The 27576-nt window shown below is 46.7% G+C and overlaps 1 protein-coding gene across 2 annotated transcripts in view; it reads left to right on the top strand.

Moving 5' to 3' along the window:
• Positions 1–27576, top strand: part of Srgap3 (SLIT-ROBO Rho GTPase activating protein 3) — a 225403-nt gene that overhangs the window by 185175 nt on the left and 12652 nt on the right. Inside the window, exons 11-18 of one of the 2 annotated variants that reach the window (XM_032905978.1) lie at positions 1043–1070; positions 6170–6272; positions 11134–11194; positions 13439–13516; positions 19379–19513; positions 22311–22416; positions 22619–22846; positions 26414–26493. In XM_032905978.1, coding sequence (XP_032761869.1) covers positions 1043–1070; positions 6170–6272; positions 11134–11194; positions 13439–13516; positions 19379–19513; positions 22311–22416; positions 22619–22846; positions 26414–26493 — 819 coding nt within the window. Of the gene's footprint in view, positions 1–1042; positions 1071–6169; positions 6273–10120; positions 10152–11133; positions 11195–13438; positions 13517–19378; positions 19514–22310; positions 22417–22618; positions 22847–26413; positions 26494–27576 lie in introns of both variants that reach the window. The other variant, XM_032905979.1, reaches the window with a different exon arrangement.

Below are 27576 nucleotides of genomic sequence, written 5' to 3' on the forward strand. Positions count from 1 at the left end.
AGCAACACAAACAAACAACATAAAACAAACCCTCATACGACGAATATTGAAGTCAGATTCTAGTCTAGAGCTCTGTCTCTGAGGTGAAGGCCGTGGACGACACTGGCTGCTGAACACCTGAAATATGGATTGACCCGTGATTGTGTTCATTGAGACGAACAGAAGGAACACCAGGACCTGAAGCAAAGGCTCCTGGGGAAGCGATTATAAAGTATCTTGCTTGATGTTGATATCTATCTACATATAGAAATGACAATATTTTGCAAGTTGGGTTAAATAGGATAAAATTTAACCCATCGAGGGCTGAATTTACCTTGCCTGTTTTGCTTTTCTGTCTTGCCACTTGGCTTCTAGAACTCGTTACAGCACTTTGAGCAGCATGGACCTGAGGGAGTTCTAGTGGGGAGTTTCATTCATTTGGGAAATGGGGCCAGAGATCAGCATAGGCTATTTGACTTGCTCTCTACCTTTTATTTTGAGACAGAATCTGGTCTAGCCTCAATCACATCTTCTTTGTAGTTTGGTTTCCAATCTAAGAGGGACTCAGCTTTTTTTTACTGTAGCAAGGAGGGCCCTCGTGAATCTGTTCAGTTTTAGGGACTTCCTGAAACTATTTCAAGCTGTTTGCCTTCCTGCTTAAGGAGCTTCCTTGTGGGGTGGAATGTTTCAAACTCAGAGGAAACTGTTACACAACAGGTAGTTATTGACAAGTGGGTAGGGAAACTGTGGTCTGTTCACACAGTGGAATATTACTCAATCATAAAAATAAATGAACTACTGAATCATGCTGTATGGTTGAATCTCAGACAAATTATGGTAAGCTAAAGAAGAAAGATTCAGGAGAGAAACCACAAGGAGAGTGATCCTCTTTCTAGGAAATGCCTATCAAACATGCAGGGACAGAAGTTAGCAGTTGCCTAGGGCATGGGACAGGATTAGAGATGGGCACATGGGATCTTTCTGTTGTTGGGAAAGCTCTCAGCTTAAAACAACAACCAAAGTCAATTAAATATCAACATGCAATTTTGTTTTCTTTCCCCAGGGGAGAGAGCAGAGTGCGGCACAACCAGGTGAGAGCTGGGGAATCTATGTCCTTTGTAATGGCTGCCTGACGTCCGAGAGGATGAGGTGGGAGGGTGGGTGGATGTGTAGGGTGAAGATAATCTGTTGGGAGCTAGGGAAACGGGACAGTCTTCACCTTTGGGGCGATGGGGGTGATGGGAGAGGGTACAGTGGCTCCTGAGGCTGCATTGCTTGTTCTCGCTTTAGACTGGCAAAGCCACGCTCCTGCAGGCTGGCCATGGGGAGGGAGCTTTCATAGCTGCTGAGGGGTGGTGGAGGATAGTTGATTCCAGGGTGGCTAAAGGTGCTAGCAGAGGCCTCAGGCTGTAGAGTGGCTGTGTTCTTCGCTTGGATGTTACATGGTCACTGCCCAAACTACTCTATAGGTGCTCCAGGTCCAGGCTGGGTCCTCAGTGGCTAAGGCTTTGGGGTTGGCTGATACTGTGCACAGATGGCCAACGCGCATGCTGCTTACACATGGACGAGTGCCCAGATTACCTCCCACCCTAACCCCCTGCACTGCCCATCTTACTTTGGCTTGAAGTTTAGTGGGAACTTGGATGCACTGGCTAGGCCAGTAATAGAGGCAACCCATGCTTCCTCCTGGCTCCTTCCGCATCTCCCTTTGTGCTTTTCCTGAGCACACCAGAGCCAGTGAACACTTTCACTCAGCAGCCTTCAGCCTTTCATAGGCGTTAGATGCCTAAGCCGCCAGCACTGCCCTGGTGTCTGGACTTTCAACAGGAATCTTGCAGTGGCCCAGAGGTCTGCCCTCTATTATGCATGGCAGTCAGTAGCTACAGCTTACCTCATTTTGAGACAGGGTGGGGGGGGTCTAAGTGACCTAGTGACACTCTTTCCTTCCAAACCAGTTCTTTCCAATAGCTCAGAGTCCTGAAAAGCTGTCCTAGTTGGCAAGAGCAAAGATGACCCTTGAACTCTTCCCGCTCCTGGGGAAGCAAGTGGGCTTGGAAAAGGCTCAGGAAGCTGTGGCGTTTAAGTATGTTGGACCTGGAGTTTAGGGCTCTCCAGGAATCCAGCTGTCCATTTGGGCCCAGGCAGTTTGGAAACGGTGAGATGATTCGCAGGCAAGGAACCCTCCCACGTGTGGCACAGCAGTTGTTCAGGTCACTTTTGAAGAGCCCAAATTTGTTACTCTTTTATTTTTCTGGTAAGAGAATATTACTATAATTCTCTTTATACCTGCTTTATACCAAAGTGGGATGAATCGGACCCTGGCCCCTGCCCCCTAATCTGAAAAATGCAGGCAGGATGTTGCTCCAGCTGACTATGGGGTCAGGGTGGAGAAGAGACGTAATGTCTCCCCTGGCCAGGTCTCAGGCTCCACCCAGCCCCAACAAAGCCCAGGAGACAGATAGATAGGTAGGTAGGTAGATAGATAGATAGACAGACAGACAGATTTTGTTTTCACAATATAAACCTGGTGCTAATGCATGCCTTTAATCCCAGCACTCAGGAGGCAGAGGTAGACAGATATCTGAATCAGAGGCCAGCCTGATCTACAGAAATAGTTCCAGGAAAGTCTGAGCTAAACAGAAAATATATATAATATATATATATATATATATATATGGAGATATATATATATATCTCCCTCTGAAATATCCTCTTCCACATTTGCTTTGGCCTAGGGCTTGGGAACTTGAAGTTCAGATGACTAGACCTCCCACTTAGGCATCCTGTCCCAAATTTCAGACTTAGTCAGAGATTTTCTGGCTCTCATTATTAAGCTTGTGGACCTCAGTGTCAACCTGAAAGTGGTTTTCAAATGAGTCCCAGCGGCCCTGGGTGATCTGTCTCCGTACCTTGGCTACGTCAACTATAGATTCTCACAGTGAGAGCCATCTGGGATTATCACCAGAGCAGGTTCCTTCAGCCAAATTGCTCTTGCCCTTGTCTAGTTGGCCCCTTTCTCACAGTTAAAGCCAGATTTGTGAACGGCCTCAATTCGCCATAGCCCTGCAGTTCTCATAGCTGTTCAGCAGTCCCCATAGGCAGGCCAGATGTGCTAATGTACTTTGAAGACCTGCTTAAAAATAAAGAAAGAAAAACAAGGCAAAGCGAGATGCAAACACCAGTATTTAATCATTGTGATTTGAAGGGAGGTCAGCCTCCTTAAGCAGGTTAACAAGAGGCCCTAGTCCTGATGAGAAGGGAGATAGTTGATGTTGCGACCAATCAGATGCAGCTTGGTATATATCCAACTTCAGTCAGCTTCCAAGAATCCACAAGCCCTTGAACATCAGTGTTGCCACCATTTTGAATACTGACACCCACGTCTGTTGGGCTGTTTGGGAAAATTCTTAATCTCTTGCTTTTTGTCACAGACTAATTCTGAGGCCACAACCGTGTTGCCAGTGTATGCTAATTTTCATCCCTGCTGAAAGGCAGAGAGGGGCCATTGTCTCTGGTTTCCTTCTCTCCCCTCTGGCTTTCTCCTGTTTTCCCTTCTCTCTCTCCCTTTTTTTGTTTTGTTTTGTTTTGTTTTTTTGTTTTGTTTTTGCTCTGCAACTGAGCAGCAGAAGAGATGGAAGGCTTAGGCTGCCCCACTTTCCTTGGCTGAGCTGTCCCCCTGCTCCCCACTTTGTGCCCCACCCAGCATTCCAGTAAGTTGATACAGATTCGGTGTCATTCAAAGTTGGGATAGCTACGTTTCCTTGTCAGAGATTCCAGGCAGTACCCAGTGCACCATGGGGCGGGGAAAGAGGACTCCATTCTTTTACATTCTGAATTTGGCAGGGAAGATGGGGGAGCGCATCCATCCCACATTTATTTTCTTTTATTCTACTTTGCAAAAAATTAAAAAGCAAACTCCAGAAACTTTTCCGAGTTCTTTTCTGAAAACACTCCAACTGGATGCCCTAGAGCTTTTGATCCTGTCTTTTCGTTACCAAGATCTCCATTCTTGCCGGCCACGAGAGCTGGACAACAGCTCTCTCTACTTCATGTGGGTGCTGGAACCTCGAGTAGGAAGAACTCCATTCAACTCTCAGCTCTTGATAGATCCCATCTGTGTGGCCGTTGACAGATTTCTTAATTTCTTGTGGGCTCCTTTGCCTCTCACGCTTGTGAGGAGGTTAATCCTGCAGACCCCAGAGCCCAACGTTCGACCAAAACACAATTGGTAGCATCGTCGGGGTTTTTTGGCTTTTACATTTGAGCATTCAAAAGCAGAGAGTCACTATATGAGATTCCCCCACTCCCTGTTTTCACACATTCTCAAAAAAGATACAGTATTTTATTTTTACAAACGGAAATGACATGGACTTAGCTAACCAAATTCACATAGATCCAAGATGGGCTGGAGATAATCTTGCCTGTTGTTGTTTCTCTTCGGAATTTCGGTTGTGTCGTTCTTTTGGTGCCCTTGATCGGATAGCATGCTGTTTGGACTCATTTGTTCCTTTGCCCGTTTGCCCATGCATGTCCTGGAGTTAGCAGCCTTTGCTCAACACTTAAAAACATCCAGGAGGACTTGGCTAGAGTGTCCTGTATGGCTGGACTGCCGAAGGACATGGGCACAGTAAGCCCAAGGGAGAGAGGCAGCGCAAGCCTCTTCATGTTGATTGGTTCCCCAGTCTGTATGAGTCTTGCCTGTGTGGGCTGAGGATATACCTTAGTTTTGGTAGAATGCTTGCTTAGCATGCATGACCATGAGTTCCACTGCTAACAGCACATTAAACCCAGTGTGGAGGTGCATGCCTATAACCCCAGCACTGAGGGGATGGAGGCAGGAGGCAGGAGTATGAGGTCAGACTCAGCTACAAAGCAAGTTTGAGGCCACCCTGGACTATATAAGATCCCTTCTCAGAAACAAACAGAAGGTTCTTGCCCATACACAGAAATCAATCAAGACGTGGGGAAGGGGCGAGCCTTTGCTTCTCATATATGCCCATTACCTGCCTGGCTGAATATACATTCATTGTTCCCATGGTTTGAACCAAACCATTTGAAAATAAGCTGCCTCGTTTGGGAAGCTGCTTCCTCTGAACATCCCAAAATCTCTCTCCTAAAGCTGAAGGCCCCCAGCATTGAGTTAGGCCGGTTTGTGTAAGGAAATGAGCAGATAAGCCAATCCAGGCCTATGCATGGCAAGCAATTCTGGACACGGGCCTGGTGTCTGTGGCCATTTCATTGTTCCTGGTGGACTGTGGTATAAGGATTCCCCTCCCTGTGGAGAGAACACAGGGAATGGAGATCCGAAAGCAAAGCAAGACACTTTCAACCTGACTCCTGTCGTGGACTGATGGGGCAGAAGAGTGCAGCTAGAAATGACGGTGGCAAGACGTCCTGGCACCATGCCCATGACTTGAAACTTAAAAGACAACCAAACGACAGACAAACAAAAACAAACTGGACTTGAGGGGAAGTGGGTAGAGGTGGGTCTGACTCGATGTTCTTTTTCTCTGAGCTTAGTTTCTGTAGAACAGAGCCATGTGTAATAGGAAGTCACTAGGTTAAGTATGGTGGTGATGGGTTTGACAGTGCTGTGATCCAAAATGTGCTTGACTGATGAGTGGGATAATAGCATTCCAGGCCACCCACGGATCCTAAAGAAGGTGCAGCTTGAATCCTGGCACCTGTCTGGCTCTCAGAGCCATGCAACAAAGATGAGTCATATGCCTTTGAAATATCAAGAGGCGTCAGGAAGATAGTGCCCTCAGTACATTGGGAGTTGAGCCTGATTTAAGCCAAAATTATTACATGAAGCCCCTGGATTATGTTTGAAAGTCTCTTGCTTTCTTGGGCTACAGATGACACCTTTCTCCCCTCATCCCTCCATCTGATCTGCAGGATGCCAGCCTCTGGTTGGCATTGCAGGGGCTACTTGTATATACCCCCCACTCCCCAGTGTAGAATGCATTTGTGTTTTGTGAGAGTTGCTCCTGCTTGGCATTGTGGGTAAACTAAGATCGAAAACATCCAGAGGCCTTCAGATGGAACATGGGAAACGAATGTGTTGGGGGCCAGGGGCTCCCCTCTGCATTTTGTGTTCTCCTCCAGTTGTGGGTTTGAAGAACATCTCTCCCAGCGGTATGTTTATGTTGGTTGCTTTCTTGATTTCTTTTGTTCCGTTTTCCCCTAGGCCCCCCTGTCTTCCCCCTAAACCACAGAAAATGAGGAGACCTAGGCCTCTTTCAGTCTATAGCCATAAGCTCTTTAACGGCAGTATGGAAGCGTTCATTAAGGTACTTGCTGGGGAGCCCTGGAGTCCGCGAATGAGTCCAAAGTAATGGCAGCCTCTCTTTCCCCTGTTCCTTCCAGCTAACAACCCTGCTGAACCCTTAGCCAGGCCCCAGGCAGTTTCTCTCCATAGTCACGCTTCAGTGAGGCGGTTTATCAGAGCACTCTGCTTCTGACTAGCGGCCCCTGAGTGGCCACTCCTCTCTCTCAGCCATAGGGGAGGGGTCTGATCAGTCACGCAGAAAGAGGTGGAGCCTCAGCACAGTGGTCCCAGCCAGCTGGCCTCCTTGCTGCAGGAGCTGCAGTCCTGACACCGGAAGGGCAGTTGAGGAAACTCCACTATTCCGCCTCACCCCCTCTTCCTGCAATAGGACTAACTGAGAACATGGGAAAGTTAGCCCCTGTGAGTTTCCGTACAAGGCAACTACGGTTTGTAGCTACGAGCACCGAAAGCCTCACTTTTCACTAAGAAAAGTTCCTTGCACTTAATTTGGCTTCTTGGTGATTGGTTTGAAAGATGGGAGGAGAGTTGAGGAAGTCCTTGTAAATGCCAGGTTAGCCCTTGATTTGGAGCTTAGGTAAGTTCAAAATGCCTCAGCTAAGTGAGCTTACGTTCCGTTTTCTTTTATCAATGGGTGTAAGATCAAGCCACCCAGGATTAAACTGCTCAAGGCAGAGATGTGTTGAGCTGTGTCCTTGGGGAAAGAGGAGAGGAGTCTTAGCCAGCTTTCTGAAAGCCCCCCTGTAGCTGGTCTTTGCTACTTTGTGTGTTCCTCTTTTCCCCACTCTTTATCCCCCACCCCCAACACTAGATAGGAGAGAAACAAGGATTGGGGGGTGGGGAGACTTTAGGAAAGCCCACGAATCTAATTTCTTTCCTTTTGTTTCTTCTTTGACAACTACTAACAAATCGCAACCAAGCCCCCTGAACAACCACTGACCACCAGCCCTGCCTAGTGGGGCTCTTGCGTGTATTTACCCTCTGAAAAGATTCCAAACATCGCACAATCACAGAAACTAACCATAGCTGGCAAAACCACGCCTCTGCTAGAGCACAAACCAAATCATAGTCAGTCCCTGTGGACAGTCCAAAGCTTCCCCACACCTGAGATTAAGGTGAAAACACATTCTTATAATGTTTCTGGGTTTTTAAAGAAACTAAAATTCCAAAGTCGTCACTACGCCCACCAGTTGTCAATGAGGACAGTTTCTGCAGAGAAGAGGACTGTGTCAGTCAGGGAAAGGGCAGAGTCTCGTGGGCATTACTAGTGATTTTGGAGTTACAGAGGCTGCCCCTCGCACCAGCTTTCTGTTCTCTGCCCTCCCACCTCAGGCAGGGTACAGCCCAGACCTAGAGGATAGAGAATGGCTCAACCTCAGGGATGGGTGGAGTAGGCAGGACCATCCTAGTTCAAAGAACTACCTCTGCCTATAGACCAAGTCCTCAGAACAGAAGGTAGAGAAAGAGAAAGAGGACTTTTCCCTGGACAAGGATAGTGAGAAATACCTTAGAATACTTTAAATGAGAACCCCTCAAGAACTGTGTGACCCATAGGGAGCCACCCAGTGGGTCATGGCAGGTGGGGGTGTTCCTAAAGAGCGCTTTGCTTCTTCAACACCCCTCTGTCTCCTCCTGTACTTCCTTCTCACTCACCTCTCCTTATTCATCGGTGGTGTCAAACTTCCTCTAAGAATGGATTCCCTGGTCCACTAGAATTAAAATCTCCATGGGGCTGGAACGGTAATTTTAAGGCAAGTCACACAAGCATAAGAACTTGAGTTCAATCCCTACAACCTATGTCCAAAAGCTAGGGATGGTGGCATACACTTGGAACCCTAGCACTAGAGAATCTGATAGATGCCAGTGGCTCCCTCTCAGCCAGCCTAGCTTAATCAAAGAGTTCAAAGTCAAGGTGGCTGGTGTCTGAAGAATGACATGTAAGATTGAACTTTGACCTCCACAAGTATGCTTGCATGCACGAACACACACACACACACACACACGAACACCCTCCTACTACCATCCCCAAACACATGTAGAAGCTCCAGTTGAAACAGCTTTGTGACACCACTGGAGGTATGACGTGGTAAAAGGAAGTATGGTATAGTGACACTGGTCAACTGGCTCTGAGAAAAATGTCCAAAGAGGAATTGCTCAGCTCTGGTGTCAGAGTTCTTGGAAGAATAATAGTCATTTGGTTGGGGAAGAGAAGGTGGATTTGTGAAACACAATAGCCTGTCTCTATGCTCCCTCTGCTCTTATGCCACCTCCAATCACTGAGGTTTAACAACTTCAGTTGTGGACCTACTATGATCGGATTCACAAAATCCCCATAGGGCACAGGTTTACTCTGAAGGATCTTGGAGTCCAGAGAGGCAACATCTGTAGTCTCTCTTTGACTGCCAAGAGCGGAATTTCAGTTTTTATTCTGCTTCTCATATGGTCTGAACACACAGCAGACTGAGTCCTCAGCTTTGACAATCTAGGCCTAGGAAAAGATTTGTGGTCAAACAACCCCACTGTGTTGCTGTGATTATGATGAGAGAAGCTCCAAGTTAATTACAGAGAAAGTTTTTGGAGTTGGACTTACAGACTTCCCGGAGTCTTCCTGAACCAACCCCTTATATAAACAAAAACATTGTGTTTCTCTCCTCTCAGACTGAAGAAGACTCCATTTTTATAAGTCCATGGTAAAACCCAGAAGGTCCACCTGTGGGGTTGGTGGAGAGTCCCCATCTTACTTCTCTGAAGTAAGATTAATCTATTCTGTGAGTTTAGGATAAGCATGGAATGAGCTGATACAAGCATATTTCTAGAACCTTCTGACACTTTGTAAGCCAGATCTTAATTAGATTAATTTTAGGACACCATCCCAAGACTCCTCTTGGACCAGGCTATTGCTGAGTTCTAGAAGTCATGTGGGTTTAGCTGACATTGTAGCAACTCAGATCCCAACCATTGAGATGGCAGGACTGGACTTGTCCATGTCCTTTGAACCCCAGGAAGGGTCTTAGTTTTTTAGTCAGCTTGGCCTTTTCACTGAGCTTGGGTGAGACTGTCCACCTACCTTCCACCTAGACCCCAACTCACTGCGCACATGACCAGAAAAATCAGGCAAGATCCCTCAATGTGGGAACAAAGGCTTCAGCCACCCTCAAGGTCACAAAGGTGTTCCAACTTTCTCTCATCTTCACCCTCCCCAGCTTCTGTGCTCCCAGAGGGTCTCAGAACCAGGGCAACAGTAAGGGGTTGGGAGGGAGAGCAAAGCCATGCTTCCAGTCAGAGAAGATTGTCAAGGTATTAGATGTGTTTGGAGTCTGGAATGTGGTGCGGCCTGCTGGATCCCATCTGAGGAGGATTTGTGAAATAGAACATCCAACCAAGAATGAGGTTTCCAGAGATGAATTCCAGGAGCCTGCTTACAATAGGCAGGAAGGAACCCATCTGTGGGAAGGGGGTCTAACCTTGTAGGTCGTCAGGGGACCTTGGCACTGGTGACTCCCTCATGTTCAGAAACTGGGCATGGATCCAGGAATGAGGTAGACACACATCTACATATTGATAAGGAATGAGAGAGGCCCTTTCACTGGCATCTGGGAAAGAGGCTAGGCAGTCCATTGGAAGGCTGGCTGGGGACTGCTCAGGAACTCCTAGGAGATCTGAAGGATGAGGTCGCTCCCCTTGGGCAGGCTGGTGGGCAAATGCCCCAGGACCATTGCTGGCTGCCATTGCGTTTTGGCATTCACGGACTCTGAAGGATCTGCATACTCTAACTGATCTTACTCCTGCATAATCTTTTCTTTTTCTTCTGCTTTGCTGCCTGTTTCTCTTTTTTGTTGTTGTTGTTATCAGAGGAAGAAGAAATGCTCGAACCAGGAACCAGGTATTTACTAGATAGGCCCACAAGCCCCATGCAGCTAGTAGATCCAACACCATCTAGAACAGAGCCCATTTTCTCTGTCGTTTGATGGGCCCATCTCCTATCCTCTCCCCAGATACAGCATCAGTAGGTGGGGGTGTGTGGCAGAGCCAAGAGCCCACCAACTTACTAGCCTTCTAGAGCGGCTACTCATAATATGCCTGTAGTAACAAGAAGGTCACCCAGTTTTAGAACTGTGAAAGAAAATTAACCATTGCCCAAACTCTAGGAACTATAGACTAATCTATTGAATGTCCTTTTATGTCCTAGGTACAACTATTTAAACTGCATCCAATTCATCCCTTTTGATTGAGGTTAGCCACCAGATGGCCAGTGGCTGATACTGGTATCTTCTAGAACTTCTCCATGTACTATGCTTACTGATAAGCAAAATATGTACCTGGATATTTAAATTGAGACATCATAAGATTCACCTTCCCTTCTTAGAGTCCCACAGGGCTTGTAAGAGTCAGCCCTGCTTCACCCAGAGTTTGTTCTCAGTTCTGACACTAGATGCCACTGTAATAGGGAAAGGCATTGATCCTGCCCCTTGGTCCTCAAGCCCTGGGGAAAGGTGCTGAGTTGGGCAAAACAGAGTTGGAGGGAGGCAGATCATCCTTCAAGGTCAGACTCCAGCTGCCTCCACTCACGGGCTTCTGTCTCTCCTGCCCCCAGTGTGCCTGTCAAGCTGGGCCCAGTTCCTTACCAGCTGGGTAAAGAGAGAGAGCATTTCTTTGAATGTATCCTAGCTATGCCTTCTTCCGCACTTAACTGAAGGCTGTATGGTAACTATCCCTGGAGACTAGCGTTAGCAATTCCTTGCTTGTTTTCCTACTAATCACGTGGTACTAATCTTTTGGCTTGACTTGATCATCATGTTTGCAATGTCTTTTGCCCATGGTTGGGTGCCACGCCTGATAAAACTCACATGTTTTTCTTCCTTAAGGATTCAGGACAAGCTATACCACTTGTAGTCGAGAGCTGTATTCGATTCATCAATTTATATGGTAAGCACCATCTCAGTTCAGTGGGTTCAGCTCATTGTGGAACAGGTGCTGGGCCATTCTGCAAGGAAATGATATTCTCAGTCATCCTGGAAGACTCTTGGTAGTCCATGCTCTGCTTCTGGGGGAGTGAAAATGTTCCGGGGAATGAATAGCTGTTATTCCAACACTGTCTTTGAAGTCTGTGTGCGCATGAGCGCATGGGCATGCGCGCGTGTGTGTGTGTGTGTGTGTGTGTGTGTGTGTGTGTGTGTGTGTGTGCCTGCGTGCCTGCATGTGTGCGTGTCTGGGGCTTCAGGTCACTGGGGAGCAGCTATGGCATGGACAGAAGTACTATTCCAGGGATGTCCTCACTCCGAGTCAATCAGGTTGAGAGTATAAAGCTCCACGAAGGGAATGATGTCAGGAATTGGTTAACCATGGCGACACCAGAAGGGCAACTTCTGTTTAAACTGCTCGTTCATCTCCATTTTGGCTGTGGGGAACTCAGGAGTGATGAAGAACAAGGAAATCAACAGCAGAAAAAGAACTTTTAGTTCTTATAGTAAGAACTGGAGTCCTTTAGCACCTCTAGAGGTTACATATAGGATCACTGCCGACGCCCAGGTGCGCAGACTCGAAAGTCCATTGTGTAAAATGCTGTGGCTTTTACACATAACCCATGTAATCTTCCCATAAAGAACAATCCATGTGGAGACAGATAGCACCAGATCCTATGTAAATGCTAAGCAAATAATCCTATTGTTTGGGGACTAATAAAAATAATCTATACATGTTTAATACAGATGCAGCTTTTTTCCTGAATATTTTCAAGCTGCCTTTAGTTGAGTCACTGAGTGTAGTAGCTCACGGCTAGTAGACTGTATAAATAATTTTTTCATAGTGACGCTGCCATGAAACGAATTCAAAGGAAGGTAGCTAGTGACATTTGGAGGCAGGCTGCTTGACTAAAGCGAGAAAAGACCCCTGAGGAAGGCAGCCATGCAGCTGGGATGGAGAGAGTGGGGCCTAGCCGGGGTGAGGGAAGGGCAGTGTTCCCCGTGGGTGAAGGATACAAGTCCAGAAGAACAAGAGAAGATCGGGGTGACACAAGTCAACAAAGCCACATTTATGGCATTAGGGAAACTGAGGCAGAAGGATCACCAAGCGCCGGAGGCTGGCCTGGGCTACACAGTAAGTTCAAGGTCAGCTTAGGCACATTGTGTCCCAGATTATTTATCCAGGTGCATACCTTCAATATGCAGGACACATGAATAAGTTCTATAAGCTGCTAGTGTCAGCCACTGGCCACCCAGTGGCTAGCCTGATGTGGTAAAGGCACACAAAAAACCCAACAACTAAAGAGTTGAACTGCATTTCTTGAGCATGTAGGATGTTCACGCCAAATGTCCACTAAACCCTGACTTTTGAGGGTAGACAATAAATTGCAGTGTGGATGATTGTTCTATCCAAAAGAACTGTGAGGCAGGGCAAGGTGCCCAGGGCTGCAGCAATGTTCACTTGAGAGGCCCTCTGATTCCTGCGATTGTCTAGGTTGCTGTTAGTTTCCACTTGCTACCAGGTGCCAGAGACCCCACTTTGCTATTGTCTCATAGAAACTTTAAGAAGACAAAAATAAGTGTGGCTGCCCTTTAGTCATGAGTCCAAGCTTGTACGCTTGCCTTCTTGGGAAGGGATCTTATTCTATAGCCCAGGCTGTCCTTGAATTCTGCAAAAATCCTCTTGCCTCGATTTCAGCCTTGTAAATGCTGGGATTATAGTGCGAGCAATTCTGCCTAGCTAACCACTTTACTGTATTTATTTATTTTTGGTGCTGGGGACCTAACCCAGGGCCTATTGTCCATAAGACAAAGCACTCAATCATTGACTATGCCTCCAACTCTCTGTCTCCCTGACTCCCCAATCCCAGGCCAGGATGTACTCAGAAGTTTACAGTTTCATATGGGAAGCAGTTACCCACATGGGAGGGAGGGAATAGTGTTGATAGCATTTTCCCTCCAGGCCCAGGAGCAAATTCACAAACACGTGATTCTGCATGTGTCTGAGCATTTGGGCCAGCTGTAGTTCATTGTCAAGGCCAGTTGGGATTTCAGTTAGGAGCTTGTCACCAGGAACGACTGTTCTAAAAGATAGAAGGGAAATGAGGTAAGCATGGGAGACAATCTCCAATATTTCCAGAAGCTGAGGAACTCAGTGTCTGGCATTATTTGCATTTCCTGTTTGCTTGTATCGTTATTTCTTTCTTAGGACTCCAGCAGCAGGGGATCTTCAGAGTTCCAGGGTCTCAGGTTGAAGTCAATGACATCAAGAATTCCTTTGAGAGAGGTGAGTGCAGACTGACGATCTCAAGTTCATGGGCAGGAGAAGCTGAAGTTAACACAGGTCTCAAAGCCAGTAGTGCACAGAGGCCCTGGGTCTGCAGCAGTGTTCAGATGTCGGCTCTCATTCTGATTAACTTTGGGTTCCGTGACATCCTGAGGGTAGCTGGAAATCAGCCATATTGGGAGTGTTTGCACCACAGAAATTAGCACCTCGAGATGGTCTTAGCAGTTCTTTAGAATCCCCTGCTTTCCCCCTTTATCCTCTCCTACAGGCTAAACATTCCTAATCCCAACTTCTAAACCCAAACATTCGAGCATCGATGTAACACACTATTGGAAAGTTCCACACTTGACGTCATGTGACACACACAGCTAAGTCACAACCTCACAACTGACATCTTGTCAAGTCACCCTCAGGTTGTGTGTGTAACTCGGATGGACTTTTAAGTAGATTCTTGATCTTATTTCCAAGGCACCAAAATTCTAAAATCCCAAAGCTCCCACCCATTTTAGTGTCTAAGATGTTAATGTTTAATTAATTATGTATTTATTTACAGATAGTGTCTTGACTAGCCTTAAACTCTTCCCAGTACTCAACTGCTGAGGTTACAGGGGTGAACTATCATGCCTGATTTTCCGTACACCGTGTGTGTTTACATACTTGTGTGGGTATACGTATATGTACATGCACACACGTGAGTGTGTGCATACTGTGTGAGTATGTGTATGTATGCATGTATGTATGTATGTGTGTGTGTGTGTGTGTGTGTGTGTGTGTGTGTGTGTGTATGTACAAAGCTCCTATGCTTGTGGTGGCCTCAGAAGCTTCAAAAGAACAGGAGGACCCTGCGATGAAAGGACCAACTGTGCCGTCAGAAGCTCAGTTCTCAATGTCTGCCTTTACCACACGGTACTTAGCCTTCTGCCATAGCAGAATCGGATATCCAGGATGTTCTATTCAAGGAAAAACATTGGGATATTTTGATCCCTGGCCTTCCCACATCTTCTGTCCAGGGACAGGAAGAAGACCTAGGGTGCAGGCAACCAAAACTGAATTCCCACTTCCAGTTTCATACCATTTTGGAAAGACATGCTGTGTGTCCCAGCTCAGTCTGACTTACTGCCTTATTCTCTGGGGGCCTCTAATGCTAACTAAGGTCTGAGGACTCTGATCCCAGACCCAGGTCCCGGCAGCATGCACATCCCATCTCAGTAGGCAGTGAAGCACTCCTTTCTCAGTAGCTCGACTGGCTTCAAACACACTGCATAGCCTTGACCTCTTTGCAATCCTCCTGCTTCAGCTTCCCCAGTGCCAGAATTACAAGCAAGAGACATCAGCTCTGGCTAGAAGACACCTTATTATTTTATTTTATCTTAGTTTATTTTATTTTATCTTATTTTATTATGTGAGCCTCCTTGGTTTAGGAGTGTGTGGTTTAATGCCATTGGCTGAGCTCTGAGTCTGTTAGACTCCCACCCATCCGGTTCCCGCATTTATCATCATCCTTGGAGGAGTGAAGTCTCTGCCTCCCATACCCTCAGTTCTACCACAGGGCATGTCTGGATTCAGGGTGAAGGAAGCATTCTGCAGCCTGTACAGTACAGCTCTTTTGCACCCCAGTCAATCTGGGGTTGCACTGGGTATTGAGAGCAAATCTGGCTGGCTGTAGTGCTCAGTGACCTCGTAGGGGTAAGGGGAGCTTCAGCTCTGGAGAACACAGCACTGCCGCTTTCGGAAACTGCCAGTCATTTCTGCAAACATGCAGCAAACCTTCTACCGAATGAGATTATGGCTTGAAAGTACAATCTGAGCAGAACTATCCCTACCAATGTACACATATATACACATATATGTATGTGTACACCTATATACATATATACACATATATGGCCTTGACTCTCTTGGTGCAGTCCTTGAAGAGGATTGGCACCCTGGCAGGACCCCCCACCCCGACCTTTTCCTGCATTGTCTCTCTCTGTTGTTAAGCTTGCAGCAACGAGCAACCTTACCCTTTCCTCAGATCTCAGCTGAGGCCAGAGTTTCCAGTCACCTGCCTGGGTGTAAGTAAAAAGTATTTTCTGCTCTCATTGAGCCTTGGGTCCTCATGCCACTGGGAATCTCCTGACCCACATCACTGCCACAGAAAAAGACAGAAAGAGCAAAAGGAAACAGAAACAAACAAACCAACAAGTCTCTATTTTCTTTGTCCATATTTCCAGTTGTGTCTCCTCCTTGTCTTGTCATTGCAAAATGATTCTCCCTCTCCCAGCAGCCTTGTTCTTTGGGAAGCCACCTCACACTGCAGTCCAGTCCTCTTCCAGAACTCAGTGGGTCTCAGCTTGCCCTCTGGCTTACCAGGAACGATAGCTCTCATTCCCCTTCTAGATAAAACGGTCATCTCCGTGACCTTCATTCAGCTTTGATTTGTTGTTCCTGAGCCCAGATAGACTGGTCTTGCAGAAGGCCAAAGGCCTGGACTAGAGAATGTCATGGTGATTTCATTCAGGGAGAAAGGCAAGAGATGATGCTAGTGATGGTGATGATGGTGGTTATGTGTAATTGTGTGTGTGTGTGTGTGTGTGTGTGTGTAATTGTGTGTGTGTGTGTATCTATGTATGTACACATACATAAATGGGTATGTTGAAAGTTAACATGTTATTCAAGCGATTATTTTTAAATGTGTTTTTTCTTCCTTAGGGGAGAAAGATTCTCACCTTCTTGGTGGGGCCACCTGAGAGGTTAACCTAGGGAGCATCAGGGTCTGGGCTGCTACACACAGTTGTTCAGGTTGGGCACTTGTCCGGCTAGGAAGGCAGTTGGGAGCTCCACTCTGGCTCATGCTCTATAAGCTGCCAGCCCTGGTACAGAACAGAAGAAGACTTCTTCAGATTGGCACTAAAACACACTGGGACTAGAAGAGACTGCCAATACCACACGTCCGCTTCCTCCGAAGGCAGAGGGAAGAGATCCAGGTTGCGTGCTCAGATGTGTTCATTGCTTGGCAGACACAGGTGTTCCAGCTGCTAGTGAAAACTTCCCTCAACACCTCTGGGAAGGTGTTAGATTACTCTCTGCTTCCTTTCACCTCCCCTGGGAACACTCTCAGAAACAGACCAGCTTAGCAGCCCCCAGTTAAACTGCAGAGAGCCACTCCTCTGAAATGCTGTATTTCCCCATCCAAATGATGACAACCTCAGAAGACTGGCAACAGGCCATGGGCAGAGCTGGAGAAGACAGCCTTCTCCAGAAGGAGTACAAAGTGGTGTGGCCCCAATGAGAGGGCTTTGACTACAAGTGACAAATCACACCCGCGGTGACCCAGTGTGCCTACTTCCAGAAACTGAGCTGAGACTTGCCTCCACAAATACAAATGTGCCCAGGCAGGCTATTCACTGAGGCAGTATTCATCATGGCAAAGAGAGAAGTCAAATGTGGAGCTGGTGATGTATGGCTCAATGGATGAAAACACTTGTCTAAGCCTAATGACCTGATTCCTGGAATCCATATGATCTGGAGAGAGTTTACTTCTGCAAGTTGTCCTTTGACCTCCAGACGTATGCCTTATCATATGCATACAAAAACTAACTAGGTATAATTTAAAGCGTAGCTAGTAAGTCAGTGCAGTCCTGTGGGAGGTCAAGTGAGTGAAGTGCGGTCTCCCTCTGTGACCGGGCTCTTTGCCACCATTAGAAAGAGAGAGGAAGACTTCTGAGACGTCCTTTGGAGAGATTTCCAGGATTTGCTGCTAAAGTGAAGGAACACGTTTATGCAGGAGCGAATGGCATTTTTGTGTACGAAGTGAGAGTCAGTGAAGAGTATATAGAGTTGCTCCCATCTTTAGGGGATTGGCTCAAGAACCACCCTAGAACCTAGAAACCCAGCAGTGCTCAAGTGCGTTTGTGAATGTAGCATGTTTATAGACCCCACACGGCAGGCACATCCAGCCATCATCTGTAGGTGACTCACGATGCCTAGCGCAATGGAAACACCATGTACATGGTGGTTAAACTGTTGTTTAGAAAAGAGAGGCCAAGAAAACAAGTCTACTTAGTGTGGACGGAATCTCTTCTTTACCGTGGTGTGTGTCTACATGGTGTGTATGTGTGTTCATGTGTGTATGTGTGTGTGTGTGTGTGTGAGTGTGTGCATGTGTGTTCATGTGTGTGCAGATGCACGCAGAGACCAGAAGTCAATCAACACAGGGTGTCTTCGTTCTTCACCTTCTATGTTTGAGGCTGGGCCTTTTATTGAGTCTGAGCTTGCTGATTGGCTAGACTGCTGGCCTATGAACTGTGGGGATCTTCCTGTCTGCCCTCTCTCAGCGCTGGATCACGCACACCACCACATCTGTCATTCATATGGTTGCTAGGGACAAACTCAGGAGCTCATGCTGTGCAGCAAGCCGCTCACTGACCCACCCCCCAGCCCTGAGAGGCAATCTCTTTATAAAAATATTTTCATCATCTTTGTTGAACCCACAGATGTGCAATTTGTGAGTGCAGAGCGCTGACTATACATGTGTTTGCTCATCTGCTGTAATAGAAATGCAACAGATGAATCAGGCTAAAGAAAATGGTGGTGTGTAAGGTGTGGAGGGAAAGGGTAAAGAAGGGCCTTCTCTCTGAGAGCCTTCAAATATGGTTTGAGGAGGTGAGCAGATGAGGGCCTGAGTTCAGATACCCAACATTCATGTAGAAGCAGGTACAACTGTAGGTTTGTGTAACCCCAGTGCTGGGGAGCCCGGACATGTGGCTATCTGGAGCTCATTGGCCAAGCTAACTGCACCAATGAGCTCCTAGGGTAACAAGGCAAGAACTAGCACTGGAGACCGACCCCACATGGTGGGTCATGCTGACCACAGGGACTAGTGGGCAGACATGCAGTGCCAGGATTCTGATCTCACTTCACAAGTCTCATGTGTGTTGCAAAAAAGGGATTACCTCTATGGTGTTTAAAGAAATAAAAAGGCTACCACCTTAACTCAGTACTCTGCATAACTAGTAACAGGCATTATGTGCCTCTGTATCCTTGTCCAAAATAGTCAACCTAAGTTGAGTCATGAGGAAAGTGAGATAAAGGCACAGTATGAGGCAACTCTACAAGACAGAAAGACCTACTTCATCAAACACAAATTTGTCACTCAAAAAAAGAATGGAGTGTATTTTATACTTATAAAACCCAAGAGGCAGCCACTGAACTGAGCATGCCAATACATGCCTTCCATCTCAGTATTTGGGAGCAGAAGCAGAAGATTGTCCCAAGTTCCAGGCTATCCACATCTCAAACAAACAAACAAACAATCAAATAAACGAATGAACGAATGAACGAACGAACGAACAAACAAGAGGAACAACTGCCAACCAGCAAATGGACTGTGGGAACTCAGGATAGTGCTTATATCTTGAAAACAAAAATCTATGACAGACATAGTGGGATAGTTGGCGGAGTCTGAATGTGGGCTGTGCGCGGTGTTATTTTTGGAAGATCGCTCTCTCTCTCTTGGGTTGGATTAAAGTTATCATCGTTAGCCAAGAGTGTCCTGATTCTTAAGAGAAATGTGTTACAATGTCAAAGATTCTCAAAATTTTGAGTCATGGTGTATATAATAAATAAAAACTCAAGAGAGGGCTATGTAATAGGTGATGGACAGTCAGAATTAGATGTTTATCCCTTCTGAGTATTTTCTAATAGGACATTTAAAACATGCATAGACTGAGGGTCACAGGTTCTCAGGCTTGTCCCTTCCTCTTCCTCCTGTCCAGGCTGGCCAGGTCACTTCCTCTTTCAACTGAGAAAGGAGAATATCTTCCAGTATTGGAGAGAGATTCTCTTTCCTCACCAAGCTAAAACATTGTCTCCATACAGGTGAAGACCCCCTCGTGGATGACCAAAATGAGCGAGATATCAATTCAGTTGCTGGTGTTTTAAAACTGTATTTCCGAGGACTGGAAAACCCACTCTTTCCTAAGGAAAGGTTTCAAGATTTGATATCTACTATTAGTAAGTATTTTGCAGGTGGGATGGCCCATTGCTTCATGGATCTTTACAGAAGTTGAAGTGCTGGCTTTTTATCCTGCCAGGCACAGGAGAAGGATAGATACTGTGAACAGAGTCTGGTCCTTAGAGGGCTTAAAGACCCAGCTCTACAGGCACAGTAGGCTAATGGACATGGGGTTCTCCCTAGGTACAACAGGAGCTAAGGGGAGAAGCAGAAGGAAACCTGGGGTCACAGAATAAACCTGGGGGAGGCACATAAGCAAGACTTCCAAGAGGAGGGGACACAGGGAAACCTAGAAGGGTTGGGGACAGTGGTCCTGTTGGATCAGCAGGACAGAGAATTGGTCAAATGTAACAAGAGGAGTAGATTTGAAAGTCTTTGAAGGACCTCACAGCTTTGTACCTTGGGGGTTAGGGATCCAGGGAAGGTTTGGGGATCAGGTCAGCAGACAAGAGAAATGAGAAGAGTTAGCTGACTGGGAGATTATCTTTATACTGGTAGTCATGAGAGTACTTGACTGATGGAGGAGATGTTGGCCGTCGGGACGTGTCCCCAGTGTAGGACAGTAGAAGAAGAATGTTTAAGCTCTCATGTGTTCGTTCTTTGTCCCCTGGCTTCCTCAGTGTTTCCTTCCTGATCACCTTTTAAGATCTATGCCAAACTCTAAACTATCTCTCAAACACCCAGGCCCCAAAGGTCCGTCCTGCCTAGGCTCCATGTCACTGGCTTATTGGTATCATTAGACCAGATCCTCATAATCCGGGTCCTGTGCAGGACAATGAGTAGACACGAGGGACATCCCATGTCTGCGCCTGATTAGAGATGCATGGTGAAAGGGTCTCTTCTGTTCTGTCCAGGGCTACCATTATATCATAGAGAAAGCCACACCCATCAAAGTTCTTCCAGACACAATGGCCAGGGTCAGCCTCAGAAGCTTTGTAAACAGAGCCTACCTGTAATTTGGTGGCGCTTCATTGCATTTATTGAACAACAGCCTCCACTTCTGTGCTTAAGACTTCCAGAGTTGCAGTTACCCACGGGTGGCTGCAGTCTGGGAGTTTTGAATGGAAACTCCTAGAAATAATGCTTATGTTTTTCACCACCTTTATCTTGGGTGCTGCTATAACTGCTCTCTTTCATTGTTACTACCTTCCTGGGTCTATTTTACGAAGTAAACTTTACCAAAGATATGTACGCACAGACAGATGTGGTCTCACATTGTCCTGCCTTCTGCATATCCCCACTGTTACATATTTTCATGTCACCTCCTAATTAAAACAAAGAAGTCTCCTTTTTTCTTTTTTCAAACAGATTTGTTTCTTCATACATATGAATACTATTTGCATGTATGCTTGCACGACAGAAGAGGGTATCAGATTGCATTATAGGTAGCTGTGAGCCACCATGTGGTTGCTGGGAATTGAACTCAGGACCTCTGGAAGAGCAACAAGTACTCTTAACCACTGAGCCATCTCTCCAGTCCTCCTTTTTTTCTCTTAATAGTAATTTAAGTACTCTCTTTATAAAAAAAAAGTCAAAACTGTCTTTAAGATCTACAATGTAGCTAACAGCTGTAGGGAAGTACAGAGGATCTAGAGGACTTACAGAGGGGCAGTGTTTTTTGTTTTTTGTTTTTTGTTTTGTTTTGTTTTGTTTTTTTTCACTCTATAAGAAACTGACTGTGAGCTGACTTGGGTGAGACTTCCTCTAGCCAGGTCTTGAAGGTGAGTTAGAGGGACCATCCTGTTGAAATTTAAGGCAGGCAACATCGATTCATGTGCCCTACACAGATAAGGCATGTGGGTGATGGATGCCAATATAGATTTCCACTTACTATACAACCCCACACAATGCCTTGTCAAGAAGCAAGAACTCCAGCTTTGGCAATAGCACCTCATTGAGAACTATGGTTCTAGGTAGTCCTCAGACTCTATGGAAGAACAATGGCTGGGAGATGAGGTAGGCAAGAGTGTCGGTAGCCCTGCCATGTTGGCTGCTGAGGAGAAAGGGGTCTTTTGGAGGCTGGAGTTCTATAAGGAAAACACTGACGTTGTGTGACTTGTCCGCCCTACACACAGCATTGACACTTCACTTCCTGTAGTTCCAGGTTGCCAACTCCATAGGTATTCTGTCTTTGCAGGCCATCATACCAGCGTTTGATGCTCTTTGGTTCTGAGAATGAATCCCTGATGAGATCCAGGGCATGTGCTAAGCTCTCTAGTCAGTAGGTCACTCAAGAGGAGCCTGTGTTTGCACTGTTCTTCTCTGAGCAACTGCAGCATTGCCAGGCTGTGCTATGGCTGGTGCCTGTTGCATTTTACTAAACCACTGTCCCTGTCTGTGTCATCAGGATTCCAGGGCTGCCAGTGACAGAAATTTAAACCATCCAAGTCCATAAAACAGAGAGTGTCAGATCCTCTACCAGAAAACTTTAGGCCATTCGCTTTGGACTTCACGTGGCCAGTCTGGGGTTTCTGTCATTCTTCTGACCACCAGGCAGGTTTCTCTTTTCTGGCAGATCTCCAGTCTCACCAGATGTTCTGCTTACCCAAGTCCCAGGCACCTCTCTGTAGGTTTTTCCACAAGTCCTCAAGAGAAGCTCAAAGAGGTTCTAAGTAGGCTAGCCCACAACCTGTCTTACTCTGATTGGCTCTAGCCAGGATCTCTCGTATGAATTCCAGCTGAAAGTAGAACCATCTTGACTGGTCCCTGTAGCTGATGGAGGAGGTGGGGCCTGGAGATACCCACTGCCTTGCTCTCTAAGGGTGATGGTCACCTTGAACCCTCTGTGCCTTACAGAACTGGAGAACCCAGCTGACAGGGTGCACCCAATCCAGCAGATCCTCATCACCCTGCCCCGCGTGGTCATTGTGGTCATGAGATACCTCTTTGCTTTCCTCAATCAGTGAGTACCTGGCCCAGGGAGCCCCCTGCAACTTGCCTCCTCTGGGAGGGCTGTCCCAAGGCTCTTATAAATGCTATCGTTATAAATCAGAATATAGGAACTTCTGCATTTGAGTTGAGTCCCTATTTTCCACTCCCAAAGGAAAGAAGCTCTGGGGGAGGATTTGCCTTTTGGATGACAATGAGTACCTGTTCTCTCCTAGCCTTTCCCAGTACAGTGATGAGAACATGATGGATCCCTACAACTTGGCCATCTGCTTCGGGCCCACCCTCATGCACATCCCCGATGGGCAGGACCCTGTATCCTGCCAGGCACATGTCAATGAAGTCATCAAAACCATCATCATCCACCATGAAGCCATCTTCCCCAGCCCGAGGGAGCTAGAGGGACCCGTATATGAAAAATGCATGGCTGGAGGGGAAGAGTACTGGTAAGGCATCCTTCCTTTCTTAATATTCCTGTTAACATCACCCTATTGTTAAAAACAGTCCAAAGCCCTCTAGTTTTTTTTTTTCATTATACTAGGGACAGGCACTGTATCTAGTTTTCCTTGTAAGTTTTACAGCAGTCCATTGTGAGAGACAACTGTATCAGTTAAGATTGCATAAAGTTGGGGTTGGGGATTTAGCTCAGTGGTAGAGCGCTTGCCTAGCAAGCGCAAGGCCCTGGGTTCGGTCCTCAGCTCCGAAAAAAAGAAAAAAGAAAAAGAAAAGAGAACAAGATTGCATAAGTTACAAGGAGTAAGAACGTGCCTCCCCATAGCCTGCGCCAATGTGCATTTGTAGTTTACTTCACTGAGACATTGAGGGTTATACCTTCAGGTGTGGCTGGATCCAGAGGCTCAGCAGTTGACTTCAGGGCCTGGCCCTGCAGTCTCCACCCCTTGGCTTCCCTTAGTGGCTATCAGAGGGCAGCTCCAGCTTTGTCACTAACTCTCTGGGCATCTTCATCACAAAAAGAGCCTTCCCTTTCTCAATTGTTCCAGTAGAGGCTTCCCAAGAGTTATTTCAGGACTCCATCTGGGTCCGAAGGGCTCTTACAGTGTGGTGGCTGGCCAGGTAACCTTTCTTTCTCAGGAAGCAGAGGAGTGGGTGTTCCCACATGAACCTCCAGTCACTGACCCCTCCCACCCAGGAGCTCTTTCTCCCAGAGTTTCATTTCTTTGCACACCCCACCTCAAGTCAATAGTCATCAGTTGGGTAGCCCTCTAAGCTGCTATGATGCCTTATATAAGCAGAAATAGTTAGGGACCTTTTCAGACCCAGGTCTGGCTTCCTTCTTCAAGCTAAGTCTGAGAGTGAAGACAGATATGTGTTTAACTGTTATGAATGACTATCTAGACAGCACCAATAAACCAGATGTGTCAGGAAGCTAGAGCTAAGGAAAGTTGTCACACTGAAAACTGATTGAGGAGCTTAGGGAATAGCCCAGTGATGGGGCATATACTTACTGTGGGGGAGGTCCTGAATTGGATCCTCAACACCAAACAAACAAACAAACAAATAAACAAACAAACAGACAAAGGTTAATGTGGTGGCTGTAGTGATGGCTCAGCAGTTAAGAGTATGCATTGCTCTTACAGGAGACCCAAGTTCAGTTCCCAGCACCCAAGTCTGGCAGCTCATGGCTGCCTATTCTCTAGTTCCAGGTGACTTGATGCCTCTGCCTTCCACAGGCACCTGCGTTCTTACACATATCGTCCCCGCCCTCTGCATATAAATAACTTTTAAAATAAGACAAATGTTTTTAAGGAAATAGGTACTTTTACCCCTGCTTTAAACATCACACAATGTGTGCATACATTAGATGACCTTATATTTCCCAACTATGTATAATTTTTATGATTTTTGTACAGTTACATTTTAATTAAAACAGAGAATTCAGTAAGGGAGGACGAATGCAGAGAGGAGAAAATTAAACACGCTGCTTGACATGCTTAAATGTCCTGCTGTCACATTGTCCCCAGTCCAGGCCAACACAGCCACACACTTAAGTCTTTCTGCCAGGTGCCTAGAGGGAACGTAGGCATTTCAGTTTGAATTTTTTGCAACAGTGTCTCCCTATTTAGCACACGCTGCTCTTAAACTTGTGATCCTCCTGCCTCAGTAAGTGCTGGGATGATAGACTTGATCTACCATGCGCAGTGGGAATTTGGGTTTTTATTAAAGTATTCCTGGGTGCTTGGATTACCTCCATTCTCTGGGGTTAATTGAGCAACTGCTTCAAAGTTGAACATTCCTCCCCAAACAGACATGAAAGGCTGCGAGGGTCGCTGGTCACAGTGGTGTCTGCTTGCAGCTCTCTATCCTAACACTGTACAAGTCTCTTACGCTTCTAGAAAGCACAATTTCTTCACAAAGAGAAGCTAAGCACACAAATTCACACGTACCACTTTTGCACTTTTCTTCATTTCCTGTAGGGTAGAGAATTAGTAATTACATGGTCATTTTGAAGGCATTTTCAAAACCAAAAAGGGAAGTGAGGCTGAGGGTCCCAGTATAGTAAACAAGATTCATCCACACAGGGATGCTGCCTCCACCACCACCTACCCCCACGATCCAGATCCTCTTGGGACTGGATCTCCTGTGGCAGGGATGGTATTTGAGCAGGAGCAGCTCCAGTGGGAGGAGTGTTGAGAGGCTCCTGTCCCAGAAGGGGTCCCTGAGCCAATCACCAGCCACCAGGAAAGGTTTCCCAAGGAGGTTACAAAAGATCCAAGCCAGCAGCTTAAACTGGAGCCAACTCACAGAGGACTGGGCCAAGAAAGTCCTAGGCCTGGAGCCCTCGATAGAATGAAAAGTGTCTAGGTTTGTTGATTCAGAGTATGTGACAAGAGGGTGGGGAGGTACCAGGCTCCACAGGTAAGCTGGAGGCCAGTTCTGATGTCCTTGATTTGGAATTAATCCTGATGGGAATGGGGAATTTTTCACAATTCAGTCTATTTCTTTTTGTTCTTTTGAAAACAGAGGCTCGTGTAGCCCAGACCGGCCCCAAACTCATTATATAGCGGAAGCTCACTTGAACTTCTGCTCCTCCTGCCTTTACCTACTGAGAGCTGGAATTAAAGGTGTGCACTACCAGGCCAGGTTTGTTTTGTGCTGGAGATGAAAGCCAGGCCTTTGTACATGCCGGACACGACCAGCTGAGCTGCCCAGAGCTCTCTGTTCTTTTCTACCAGCATCATGAATGTCACCTCCTCTAAACAGCCACCCAATCACTCTATGTCGGTCCCTCTGCTGTCCTCCCCTCCTGCACAGCCTGTCTCTTTCTTAGAAATCATTATTTTGTCTAGCAACTGTTTGTACATTGCCTCAGTGTTTTCTCTCCCTAGAATGTGAGCAGTGAGGTGAGGGACCTAGTCCATTTGGTTTGTCATCATATTCTTCCTACTTAATGTAGTGGTGTGTAAACCCAGTCAATAAGCTGATGAAAACTACACACACACACACACACACACACACACACACACACACACACACACACACACACACACAAAGAGAAGAACCCTGGCTTCCAGAAGCGTGGTCTACCACTGCTATCTGGATCTCACGGAACAAAACTATTTCGGCCCACTTCTGCTACTGTACTAGAATACGTGAGTCTGAGTCATCTGTAATAAACTGAAATCTACGTGGCTCAAGGTTCTGAAAGCTAAGAGGTATATAGCACATGTGCCGAGGGCCTTCATGCTGCATTGTCCTGTGGTGGAAGGCAGAAGGAAAGAAAGTGTGAGAACAAGCAAGATAGCCCAAAGCCGTCAATCGGCAAAGCTGTCAGTCAGCTCTCATGATAACCAACCCACGTCTTGATTGACACCAATCAGTTTCTGTTAACACAGCCCTTTTGGCCTCATTGCCTCTGCCTAGGTTATACCTCCAAACATGGTGATATTAGGGATGGCATTTCCAACACATGTGGGCCACATACTCAAGCCTGTGACAATCTAGTCAGTTCTATAGCTAGGGCTCACGGGTCCTCTTCCTGTGTTTGCTTACAGTGACAGCCCACACAGTGAGCCGGGGACCATTGATGAAGTCGACCATGACAATGGCACGGAGCCTCACACCAGCGATGAAGGTGAGTAACACAGACAGTCTAGGCCAAAAACCTCACAGGGACCTCTCCTTCTTACTCCAGCCAGCCACAGGGCCAGCCTTACAGCCCCTCAGCTCTCCAAGCAGCACAGCTGCCCTTCAGCACAGAGACGGACCCAGGAAAGCCTTTGTACGCGCCTTGGGTCACAGCACAGGCCCACATAGATCCTGGTGGGTGCTGGGCATTTGTTGAATACCATTCCTGGTGCATGTGGCCCTCTGTGTGTCCTGCTTGGGTCCCAATGATCTGCTCTGCACCAGGACTTTGCTGGGACCTAGTGTGTGGTGATGAGTGTGGTGAGCCCTCAAGGCGTTCTCAGCAGACCTCAACAGATTGGTAGCAGCTCCTTAAGAACTGACTGACAATGTGAGATTAAAGGGTCATCTCCAGTGCAGGGGCACCTGCGAATTACCTCAATAGTGAGGACTGTGGAGAGAAACAGAAGTGTGTGTGTAGAGAGAGAGAGGAAGAGGTCCATCCACCTGATTCCTCTACTCCTGCCAGATGAGGAACAGAGCCATGCTGGTTTCCATGGAAACTGGACCACACAGATGCACATTCTGAGAGAAGTGGGCTCAGGCCTCCTTACCCACTTGATAGAGTGGGCAGAGTCTAGGCCAGAACCTCACAGGGGTTTCTCACGCTTACACAAGCCAGTCCTCACAGGCCCTCAGCTCTCCAAACAGCACAGCTGCCCTTCCGTACCTGGGGCCCCATGGTACTTAGAGGAATCACTAAAACCTTCGCTCGCCTGGAAAAGCAGCAGCGTGATATTCTGTCTTGAGATCTCTTGCCCAATTTAATTTCATCTTTTTTAGTATTGAGTTAGAACAGCTCTTTACATATTCTAAATATAAGTTCCTTATCTCAAATATGATTTCTGAATGTTTTCTTCCATTACGAGACTTGATTTTTGCTTTACCAATGGTGTCCTTTGAAGCACAAAAGGGTTTTAATTTTGATGAAGTCCAGTTCATCCAGCTCTTATTTTGTTGCTCATAGTCTTGACTACGTTCAAGAAAACCCTTGTCTTGCCTTCTCTCTTACAAGGTGTCTTAATTACTT

This window comes from Rattus rattus, chromosome 6 (genome assembly GCF_011064425.1).
Source record: "Rattus rattus isolate New Zealand chromosome 6, Rrattus_CSIRO_v1, whole genome shotgun sequence".
Taxonomy (NCBI): domain Eukaryota; kingdom Metazoa; phylum Chordata; class Mammalia; order Rodentia; family Muridae; genus Rattus; species Rattus rattus.